General features: G+C 39.7%; 1 protein-coding gene across 1 annotated transcript in view; it reads left to right on the forward strand.

Moving 5' to 3' along the window:
• Positions 1 to 494: 494 nt before the first annotated feature.
• Positions 495 to 12,153, forward strand: part of RXFP2 (relaxin family peptide receptor 2) — a 46,589-nt gene continuing 34,930 nt past the window's right edge. Inside the window, exons 1-5 of the mRNA XM_059996191.1 lie at positions 495 to 513; positions 1,790 to 1,936; positions 4,282 to 4,359; positions 7,795 to 7,900; positions 8,706 to 8,777. Coding sequence (XP_059852174.1) covers positions 495 to 513; positions 1,790 to 1,936; positions 4,282 to 4,359; positions 7,795 to 7,900; positions 8,706 to 8,777 — 422 coding nt within the window. The remainder of the gene's footprint in view (positions 514 to 1,789; positions 1,937 to 4,281; positions 4,360 to 7,794; positions 7,901 to 8,705; positions 8,778 to 12,153) is intronic.

The following is a 12,153-nucleotide window of genomic DNA, read 5'->3' on the forward strand; positions in this document are numbered from 1 at the left end:
GGTCACCACGACTAAAGGACTAAAGCTCAAAAAATCAAATAATCTACTCATCCTCTCTAACAATATCACTAAAAGCTTGACAATGCACCGTAACTCAGACATAGCTTCAGTGCTTGTAGCAAACCCCTGCCCTCTTACAAACGGCATGATTCGTTACACAAGGAAGGCCAGCAACCTTCACCGACTTTAGGAAAGCCTGGTGATCCGTCTGGTGGGAGAACACCTCCGTGCAAGGCAGCATTTGCTTGGAGCGCCCAGACCTCGCCAGGGTGTTTTCCCAAGAACCAGAGTAGAAGTGCCTTCATATTCTCAGCCTTCATTCCTCATCTTTACATGGAGATAATAATACCAACAACACAAAGTTGCCATTAGGATTAAGTGAAATAATTAGGAAACGCCCGGCACACAGTAGAAGATGCTCCACGAAGGTTGGTTCTCTAGTTCTCTGCAGTATCAAAAAGCCCCGTGCCCCCAGCCCAAGAAAATTCCTGAACATGACGCCAACCTTCAGTGGTGCGGTTAGGAAAACTTTGCCAACAGCCCTTGTTCCCTTCAATTAGTCATGATGAGTAGACTACTACACTACTCTCTGCCTGAGTCTGCATTCTCCTTAAATCTGTTTCTGTGAAGTTTCATCTTGCGCTCCTCCCCCCCCCCCACTCACATTTTATACCCTTGACTCATTTATTTTGCAGCTGGGAGTTTGTACCTCTTAATCTCCCTCGCCTATTTCTGTCCAACCCGTACTCCCTTAAAAAACAAAAAAATAACATGACTTGCAAATTTTTACTAAAGTATTTACAAAAAAACCACATCTCTTTATTTTCTGGAAAGTACTCTTTCAAAATTAAAAGTGTCTCTTGCATCTAAAATTCTGGAATTTCTTTGGTCATCCTATCCACAGTTATAGTAACTTTGTAAATGTTAATTATATTTCCTTCCTGTGCTTTCTCATTCAACCCAGCAGTTGTTCAACTCTCATTCATTTTCTCGTACATTCCCAGCACAAGAAGACTATTTTTAATTCACCCTCATAGAAGACTTATGCTCCTTGAAGTGCAGGTTCCTGATTACCCCTAGCAAGACGGTTAAAAATGGGCCTCTGGGGTCAGAGGGTTGATCAAATCTACCTGTGTGATTTTGCATTCAACTTCCCTAACCCTGAAATAGGAAGGATACTATCACCCACACATAGACTTGTTGAAGGAATAACTGAGATTAACCACTGTGCAAACTACCTGGCACACAATAAGCCCAATGAGTGTTAGATGTTATTACTCAGTATTATCTCTCCTTGTTCCAATGCGGTTCTGGATTTCACTGTCATGCACACTTAAACTCTCCTTTTGCATGTGTATTTTCATTATGTCACCTCAAATCTTCCTTATAAAGGATTAATAAGTAAATAAATCCACCTATTTGGTCCTGTTAGCTCATAGTTTTACCTTTTGGTTTCCAGGAGCGGAAACCAAAATTAAACAGGTCTTTAATTTCATACAAAAGTAGGACAATGGCTTTGGTTTTGTTTACCGTTGCCTTCCTGAAGCAAGTTCAAAATGAGCCTTGATTCCACTCTTGGTATAGCTGGTGTTTGGTATGATTGTGATTATTTTAAATGTTAAAATTATAACATTATATTTTTTTCAGAGAAACTGTACACTAAGAATAACACCAGACAAACTCAACTCATAGCATTTTGTGAAAATTAAATGGAATAACACAAAAAGAGTTTGGCCATGTTAACAAGCTCTTCTCATTACATAAGACTTTTGTCCCCTCTTTCTCATAGATTTTGCACTGACCGAAGGAAGTACAATCACTCCTTTGTGCCCAAAAGGGTACTTTCCCTGTGGGAACCTGACCCAGTGCTTACCCCGTGCTTTCCACTGTGACGGCGTGGACGACTGCGGGAACGGAGCTGACGAGGAGAACTGTGGTGAGTCCTGGGCTCAACTCCATACGGACGCCACCCCTTGTGAACCGCCCGAAACTGTGGGTGGATCAGATGCTAATGGTGATGAAAAAGGGGAAAAGGGGATTTGGTACTCTATAGGGAATCCTATTGTGACACAACTAATTGCTTCCCAATGGATTTGTGATAATTACCAGAATTTTCATATATTGAAGTTGCTTAAGTCAGAAGTGTACGTATTACAAAAAGTTGTATTTGATGAAAAAATAAAATTATTTAAAGTTCTACTTGGATACCCATATGTTAATTTTAAATGGCTTACTATGACCACTTCCCTATGGCTTGGTAATTTGATTCAGCTTCAGGAATATCCTTAAAGGGCAAATGGGCCTGCCTAGAGAATTAAGTTATTCAGTAGACCTATATCCAGTGCCCCTTGTGAGCTCTCCAAGTCACCAGGGCTCAGCAGACTCAAGGGAGCCTCAAAAGCCTGCCCTCATGCAGTTCACAGGGACCGTGTGAAGAAGCAGGACAGTAAACTTGTACGTAAACAAATTAAATAATTTCAGAGAGCGATAAGTGCCATGAAGTATACAGAACAGGATAACGGGATAGAAAGTGAGTTGGGGGAAAGGCTACTTTAAAGATATAGCCAGAAAAACCCTCTCTGAGATGATGACATTTGAATTGAGAATGAAATGAAAAGAAGAAAGAAACCGTGAAATATTCTGGCGAAGTTCCAGGCAAAGGAGACAGCAAATGCAAAGGCCCTGAGGTTGAATGAAACAAGACAATGTGTTTGTGGGAAGGAAAAGCCCGATTGGCTTGGGCAGAGTGTGCAAGGATAAAGAGGGTAAAGAGGTAACAGGGGTCAGATCACGAAAGGTCTTATAGGCCATTTTAGGTCTGTATATCAGGACTGTACATGTCATCTAATCTAACCCGTGTGTTTTTCTCTCGAAGAAACTGAAGCCAAGAGAGGTTGACATGTCTAGTTAGTCACAGAGTACACGCTAGAACCCAGGTCTCCTGAATCTGAATGAATCCTGTGTGATTTATACCACACACAACTGCCACTCCTTGGCACTGCCCAGCTAGCAATCAGAGGCGACGGCAAAGTCCAGGAATGCCAGTGTGCATCTCTAGAATCTGCTCTCCTGCCCCAGCACCGCTGCCTTCACCACCTGTGAATCACTCCTGCTCAGCCTGTAGGGTGCAGTTTAGGTGTCCCCTCCTGCCCTGAGAAGCTCGGCTTTCCCAGCCATGCCTCCCCACCCTGAAGCTCCACCCCAGGTCTAGGACAAGCACCCATTCTCTCTGGGTGTACCCGGACGACTGTACTGAGGACTGCCTTGTCTTCACACTGTACTTCTCTCACTAGACATAAACCCCTTGAGGAGAGTTCTCATTTGTTTTGGTGTCACCAGATCCTAGAACAGTAGAGTACAATCAGTGCTCGTGATGGGGCAGCTCTCTGGACGCCAACGGCAAGTCACTCAAATTCTTGGCCTTTCCTCTTCAGTGGAAATCTTAGACGGTGCATGTTAGCTGCCTCATGAGGGTGTTAGGAACGCAAATTAAATAATTCATGTAAAGACATCAAATAGAATAATTTGAAAAACCATTGAGGTTATCAGCAAGAAATAAAAATAAACTAAAATTTTCAGAGATCAAAGGGACCTGCGGGCAGTTATTTAAATTTACTTTTCTGTTTGTATGAACTTCAGTATCATACATCATACTGTGTGTTTTATCACTTTAAGAGCTTATGCTAAAGTAATGATGCTTCAAAAATCAAGCCTTCTTTTTTAAAAGAATACAATTTTATTGCAGAAAACGAAAAACTTGGCAAATAAGCAGATTATATCATCTGACAAGTTGAGAAAATATTTTTCTCATCAGGACTAGACAGACTTTATTAAAAGGAACTTGGTTTTTTCCTTATTAAAAAGGTCAGGTGCCATAAACTTTGTCAGAACTCATTACATATATCAAGTATGTATCTGCATACACGTATGCATATGACAAAATAAAATTCAGATTATATTTTCTTCTGAGGACCTCAAAATTAAGCTCAAACATTTAAAATGTCAGCATTAGAAACAGGTGATATTTTTCAAGAGGGATACACGTATGGAAAATAATCATCTATTTTCATTATATATTTTATGATACACACATTTAAATTATTTGTAATTGCAGAAAAAGACTCCAGATGTTTGCCTACCTTTCCCTCCCTTGTTATCTTTCTATTACTTAAACAAATTTTTAAAATTGATTTCATGATCAAATTTTTATACTTTTGTTTTGTAATTTGATACTTTACTTCTAGAATAACTGACACATGTTCATCGCCGTGTGTTTCACAGGAGACACTAGTGGATGGGCGACTCTGTTTGGCACAGTCCACGGAGATGCTAATAATGTGGCATTAACACAGGAGTGCTGTAAGTGGTATTGGTTTGAAGACTCAACCTCAGCTTTGCGAGCAACATTATTTATGGGGCATGGATTTATATGGGTAGTGTGATAAATTCCCTTTAGAATTTCAATTTCAGTTCAATGTATTTCAGTGGTCTGTTATCTGCTCTTGGGACTGAAAAGATAGAAAGAAGAAAACAACATGCTCTATTCATGCTCATTCTGTGTATTAGCCTGAGTGCAAGAATACATAGGTACTGAAAACTTGTGACAAATAATAAAGATCTTACTCCCTTTGCTTACTTTCTTTAATAAAGATATTAAGCACCAACTACTTTCCAGGACCTATGTTAGGCACTGAGAGTGCAAGGATGACTAAGGTCCTCAAATACCTCACACTGTTGCAGGAAAGACAGACCCTTATAGAAGCAGGAATGGTACAATATTTGTGCGAAACTGAAGGAAGGATGTTTGCACAAGGGAATGTGGAAGCCCTTTGGGAGAAATGATGGCTGTGCCAGGGATGGGGAGAAATCCACAGACAAGGTGACATTGAGATGGGCTTGGAAGTCCTTGGATGGAGGGAAGGGGAAGAGGTGACAGGATGAGCAGGGTAGTACGATCTGCACAACAGTGGGGTCAGTCAGAGCCTGCTTCACATTCATTCTAGTACATGCGCTGGAAGGGTGGAGCCAGGCCACAAAGGGTTTGGGGTGCACTCTTTGGAGTCCAGCCTCTATCCCAGAGATAGAATTATATCTCTCTATATACACAGATTGTATTATATGTTAATATATTATTATATTACATATACTATGTATATACATAGATATAATTATGTATGTGTATGTACAATTACAAGCATACATTAGTATGTATACATAATATATGTATATGAAGTCCATATATTAAATACCACACTATAGTGTATTATGCACTTTATAATACCTGGTTATAATTACCACTTACTAGGTACTTTATTATACACAAATATATCATACATAAAATTAGAAATTGAAAAGAGTAAACTAAAAAGCTTAAAAATAAGTATAACTGAAAATTCTAACGTTTTCTTCCGGAACCGCAATGGGTCATCTTGCACACATGCCATTGTGGAGATCACTGCTGTATTCAAGGTGTAACCACCAAAGTTGTGAGCTTATTTCCATTTAGTGAAGAGGAAGATGGAGTGATAAGAAGTGTATGTGAAAGTGATTCTTCTACCAGAATTTTAAAGAATGGATTAGAACAGTGTTCTCACCCTGAGACAATTCTGCCCCTGGAGAACGGTTGGCAATGTCTGGAGACATTCTGGGTTGTCACAGCTGGAGAGGGGTGGGTGACTGCTGGCATCTAGCGGATGCAGGCCAGAGGTGCTGCTGAACCTTCTACAGTGCACAGGACAGCTCCTCACGACAGAGAATGACCCTGATCTGACCCCAATGTCAACTTTGCCGAGGTTGAGGAGAAAGCTTGGTGAAAGAGACACTGAACATTATGTTTCTTGCAATGCTCCAGACTAATACTAAGAACCTGAGCCCAGAAAATACCTCTGGGAAGAGTGAGGTAGAGCTTCAAGAGGCACTTCAGAAGAAGAATCCAGAGGTTGGGGTTTGACTGACCTACAGGTGAGGGAGTTACACTCACATTTCTGGTTTAGTCAACTGGCTCAGCTTGGAGTACGCGAAATTCTCTTATTGGTAAACAAGAGCTTCCAGTCCTAGGCTTTCGATCTAATAATGTAACCGCTATTTTCAATGTCAATTAAACATTGAAGCGAACAATCTGGAGTTATCTTTAGGAAGTTGAGATGATCAGCATAAGCCTACGAACTCCACAGAATATTTTCTAAACACTTATACACTAGAATGCATCTTCTGGATTAGGGAGGCACTCAATAAAAGTGTGTTGGATTTACTAAAATTTGGTGAAATTGATTTTAAAGATGAAGTTTGAATAAAAGTGATCTAAAAGAGGCAGAGCAATTAGAACTTATAATCAGATTTAAATAAATAATAAATATAAACATTTGAAAAGAACTCTCACTTCTTTTAGCTCCTTCAAAAAAAATACCCACAGGATCAGAGGCAACATCAAATGCTCCATTAATATCATCCCCCAACTCTCTCTCTCTCTCTCTCTCTCTCTCTCTCTCTCTCTCACACACACACACACACACACACACACACACACACACACGAGTCATTGTTCTGTGGACCAACTTGGCCTGGTTTCTCCATAGATTTCTCATATGCCATTATTTTAACAATTAACATAATTAATAACTACATAATATATAAATAAAAGAATTATGTGATAGTGTTTATATATTATTAATATATTATGATAAATCTTACTGATTATGGTAATATGCCATTGCATTAATAATTACGTGAGTTCCTTCAAGGTAAATCCTAAAGTGTTTTCCTTCCTTCTGAATGCTTCGGATAGATGGATCTTTGGTCCTTTTCTGCTTTACAGTTTCTCTACAACTTTTACCTACCACGTTAACTTCATAGTAATGAAAAGCTAAGAGCCAGAATGATAGGGTGTCTGGGTTGGTTGATTTCACTAAGGCACAGTGATGGCCACTGCCCAGCCTGCATCTCACTCTTGTCGCAGCTGTAAGAGAAGTTTGAAAGGGGGAAAATAATTGAGTTTGATTTTAACCAGCAAGCATTTACTGAGCAACCTCTTTGTGCCATTCAATTAAATGGAATTGACTCAGTTACACCCATTAAAGATTTATTCAATCATACTCATGTTTTTCATTGAGAAGAACTTAATCTTGTTCACCATATGCTTTTATGCTATTTAAACATCCCTGTGGTTTCTTTCTAATCCCTTGTTAAATGCCTCTGAAATGACCACTGGAAGCTAGAACTGAGATGAATACCACATGAGTCTATATTTGTTTTTGGTTTTGTTTTTCATACTTTATTTATTTATTTATTTTTGGCTGCATTGGGTCTTCACTGCTGTGCACGGGCTTTCTCTAGTTGTGGCGAGCAGGGGCTACTCTGTTGCAGTGCACGGGCTTCTCATTGCGGTGGCTTCTCTTGTTGCAGAGCACGGGCTCTAGGCACGTGGGCTTCAGTAGGTGCAGCACGCAGGCTCACTAGTTGTGGCTTCTGGGCTCTAACGCGCAGGCTCAGTAGTTGTGGTGCACGGGCTTAGTTGCTCTGCAGCATGTGGGATCTTCCCAGACCAGGGCTCGAACCTGTGTCCCCTGCATTGGCAGGCGGATTCTTAACCACTGCGCCATCAGGGAAGTCCCAAGTCTATATTTGACTAGGAGAAAATTCTTGTTTGCTTTTATTATGGACCAGAATAAGTTCATTTAACAAGATGTGAATGTTATACATTCAATGGAAAAAGAACAATGCCAGTTACTAGAAATAAAGTCATAATTAAAGAGGGGTTTTTTTTCCTATTGAATCGTTACTCTTTTTGCCCCCTAGTTTTAAATCAGTACCCACAACGCTGTGACTGCAAAGGAACTGAGTTGGAATGTATAAATGCTGGCTTGAAGTCTGTGCCAACCGTTTCCAGCAATGTGACATTACTGTGAGTAAAATTCAAATCTTGATATTTGCTCTTGAAGTCACGTGAAAACCGTGTAGTCTAATCTAACCTCTCTTTGTTCTGTTTTATGCTACTTATATATTAGCAAAATCATAGAAAGTCCCTTTAAAACCACCAGCCATCAGAGAACTCTGCACACTCTTCTCCAGGGAAAAAATGTTTTAAACATTGTATGTGTTTAAAACAGGTTATCGTTTAGCTCACAAACGTCTGTGGCCTGGAGTTATTTTCAATTTCCAATTCATGTATTATTACTAATATGCCAGTACTATACAAGTAAAAATAAAAATTTGAAAAAAAAGAAAGGTACTCACTTATTCTATCTCATTTTAAATAGTGGTAATTTGTCCAGGACTTTAAGGTATAAAAGACCCGCGAAGCTAGCTATGACATAATTGTGCAAGTTTTTCTGAACTCTGCATAGAAGTTTTGAGAGCCTCAGGAATTTGCCTGCGGACATATCATAATTTGGGCATGCATGAGTTGGTTAGGATTTTCGTTGTGTTTTGTTAAATTAGCTAGAGAAGAAAAAGTTAAATCACCATAGATGTTCCAGTCTATTATATTGCACTAACTGGCTAACCTTGTCAGTTATTTGCAAACTGTTTTCATTTTGCTTTATGGACTTTTCGTTCTCACGTGAAGGTTCTTATGTATTATGGGCATTTTCAAACGTGTGTGACGTGGTAATGGAGCATCATCAAGTATTCTCAAGCATGCAGCTTCTAGGGAAGAGTTTGATTGGTCATAAAATCCATAATAATGTTTTCTTTCCATGTTATTTTAGGTCTCTTAAGAAAAACAGTATTCACAGTCTTTCAGATAAAGTTTTCATCAAATACACAGAACTTAAAAAGATGTAAGTAGCTATTCATAGTGTTTTTATGGGAAAATCTATGGGATGTTTTGTTTAAGATGTTTTTAATCTAAGAGTAAAATGAAGTATAAGGTTGATTACCTTTATCATTAAAGTTATTTTTCTAAATGTTATTAAGATTAGACAATAAAGCATTGAAAAGTATGCTTTCTTTCCATTTCATAATTTAAAATAACAACTGGTTTTACTTAAACCTTCTGTAGAGAGTTAAACTGGATTGAGCATCTCAGTAAGAAAATACATAGTTCCACGGTTTTACTCCAGATCATTTGGAAAATGACATTGCCGATTCAGAGGCACTAGATGCACTTTTTAACCTGGAAGAGTGTTAGCATAGACAAGAACCATCGTTTAAAACATACAATGATAGGATATGGACTGTCTCCCAGGACAAAAAGAGCAAAAACTCGATCTTGGTGAAATCGGTGATATTAGCATATCTGAGGAAAGAAAATAACAAATAGGACAAGGTCAGCCATGAGAAACAAAGTGTCAGGATGCTTCCAGCATCATCAAAAAAAGAAAACCAGGATCTGAGAGATACAATCCCTAGAGATAGTCTCTGTTGGGGGGCAGGGACGGATTGTGCATCTCCACCATAACTCCCATGAACTTTACTGTGACACTGTTCATATCAAGATGGAGAATCTCTTTGCTTTGATTCCCTGCTCATCAATCAACCTGATGATGACTAATTAACTTCCTAAATTATTCATACTTAAGTATCTGGAAGGTTACTTTGGATGGGGAATAATAACATTCTAATTAGTGGAATGGAATACATCCTATTTAAATAAAGCAATTAGGGAATTCCCTGGCAGTCCACTGGTTAGGGTTTCACACTTCCACTGCAGGGGGCATGGGTTCGATCCCTGGTCGGGGGAACTGAAATCCCACATGCTGCATGGCGTGGCCAATAAATAAATAGATAGGTAGATAGATAGATAGATAAATAAATAAATAAAGCAATTAAATATTCAACCTCTTGAGAGTTTGTTTACTCCGTGTCAGTCCCTCTGAGCCTGAGTCACTCTGGGATAATGGAGAGGTCAACTTTCTGCGCTTGCCAAGGTGATCATTAGACTAGATTAGAAAATTAGCAAGACAATGTTGTAAGGCCCCTAAGTAGTACCATCATCTTACAATTTTGCCCTTTAACATTCAGAATAGAAGGGAAAGTTTCTAGAAATGTGATATATATTAAAATCCAGGATAAAAAATAATCTGATCCTTTGCTGATACTGGACAAACACATTTGGTTTGAAATGCCATCAACAGTTCTGTGCTGCTTATGAATTTAGGTACAGACTCCCTTATACAAGAAAGGAGGTCCCTGAAGGAAGTCCATTAGCGAGGAAGAATCTTGTGTGAACATAGAGAATCATGCCTGTGTTTGATTGTAGCCTCCGTGATTCAGTGAGCTCCTTCTTCTCCATCCTGGAGAATGTGGTCCTGTTGTTATTGTCCCCTGGAGTAGCTATGCATTGGCTCTGGGGTTCCAGACTTCTCTAGAGAAGAAATCTTAACTATACTGCTTCTGGTCTTACTGGAAATGCTTAGAATCACAGCCTGTTCATTTCTACAAATCAGTATTGTCCTTGCACTCCCTGAATAATGCTGAAGGGAAGAAAACTAAAATAGCCTAGCAGAAAGGAAGGAAAAATATTCATGTTTTAGAGTAGCTGTTTAAAACTATTATCTAGAGTCATAGAAGTCTTATGAATTCCTAATTAAGTCTTCTCATTATTTACAAGGTAACTAAAGTCTGCAACAGTTAAATGACTTACCTAAGATCTACAACTAACTAGTAGAAGAGCTAGAATTTACAGCCCATATCTTCTGATGCCCAGTGCAGTGTTTATTCTACAATAACCAGAAACCTAGAGATGGAAAGAAATTGCTCTAGCATCTAACTGAATCTTCTACCAACACATACTCTTCTTTCCCACGTAGGACTCCCTTCTATATCTTTTGCCCCCGAATTTGGGGGAAGCTGACTTCTGGGGAGGCAGAGGTATCACTAGAAGGTTAAGCAAGGAGATTTAAAATTAGACTTCACAGGCCAAGTCCTTCCCTGGACCACTGATTCATAGCTTTGTTGTGTGTCAATACTTCTCTCTCGGTATCTGGTAGCCCACTGAAGGGAAGAACGTGGAAGCGCTAGTGATAATACAGGCCCCAATTTTCCCTAGTGAAAAAAGGCAGAGATTTTTTTCCCACCAGATTGCCCAGATCAGCTGGCAGTTTCTCCAGTTAAATGTTGAATTTCTCCTAAGCCTGAGAAAACTTAGGTACCACATCATAACCTGAGTATCACTCAGCAGGGGTTCTCTTAATGCAAGCTGTTATTTGATGCTTTCGAGGCAATTTGATTCTCCCAGAGACTCAGAGAGAAAAAAATTATAAGACTCTTATCAATAAACATTCACCAAGTGTCTCTTAATGCAAGGCACATCAAGGGGGATTAAACGCAATTTCTTACATCCATCTATCACTTTTTAAAGTTGACAAAGACTTCCAACATTTGGAATTCTCATTTGGACTTTGACCCTCAAGGTCTGTGAGGTAGGGCAGACAGCGTCAGGTTCCTTTCAGGAATGAGGAAACTATCCATGGAGGAGAAAGGTTGTTTGAACAAAGTCAGCCAGCTGACAAGTATTAGAACTTGGCTTCAAAGCCAGACCTCTGACTGTAGTCCTCTGGAAGTCCACCCACATGGGCCAATCTCAGAATATTGTTACCATCGATGAAAGTGTCCAGAAAACAAACTTTGGTTTCAAAATAACCGAAGTTCTTTATAAACATTCTTCAAATATCCTAAAGCAGTTCATAAGCCCAGCAACTCTTCTTTAAATCTCCTTCCCCTCCCCCATCCCCTTTTCATACCACTCAGCTCCTCCCGTCACTCTCCGGAACCCGCAGAAAAATCTCCCCAGAGTCAGGCAAGCCCTTGTCCTGTCCTGTCCCTTTTCTTCCTGATCCTGCATTACAACAGTCCAAACAACCAACGTAGCAAAGCACAAACCGTCCGCAGGAAGAGGTGTCAGGGGAAGGAGGAAACTAGATGGACAACCCCAGAACTCTTGGTAGAGACAGCAGGAGGGTAAAAGCTGGCCAAGCCCACATGTTCGTTCATTCTTTCAACAAATATTTATTGATACCTATGAGGTGTCAAGGATATAGCGGTAAACAACACATATGAACAGCCCTCTCCTCAAGGAGCTCAACTTCCAATGGAGAAAGATAAAAACGCGTAGTGTGTTAGATAGCGATTATGGGGGAAAAAATAAACCAGGAGGGGAATTAGGAGGTGCCGAGGGAAAGGAATTTCAAACGATATGCAAATAAACTGTCCTGT

The sequence above is a fragment of the Delphinus delphis genome, chromosome 18 (genome assembly GCF_949987515.2).
Source record: "Delphinus delphis chromosome 18, mDelDel1.2, whole genome shotgun sequence".
NCBI classification, from domain to species: Eukaryota; Metazoa; Chordata; class Mammalia; order Artiodactyla; family Delphinidae; genus Delphinus; species Delphinus delphis.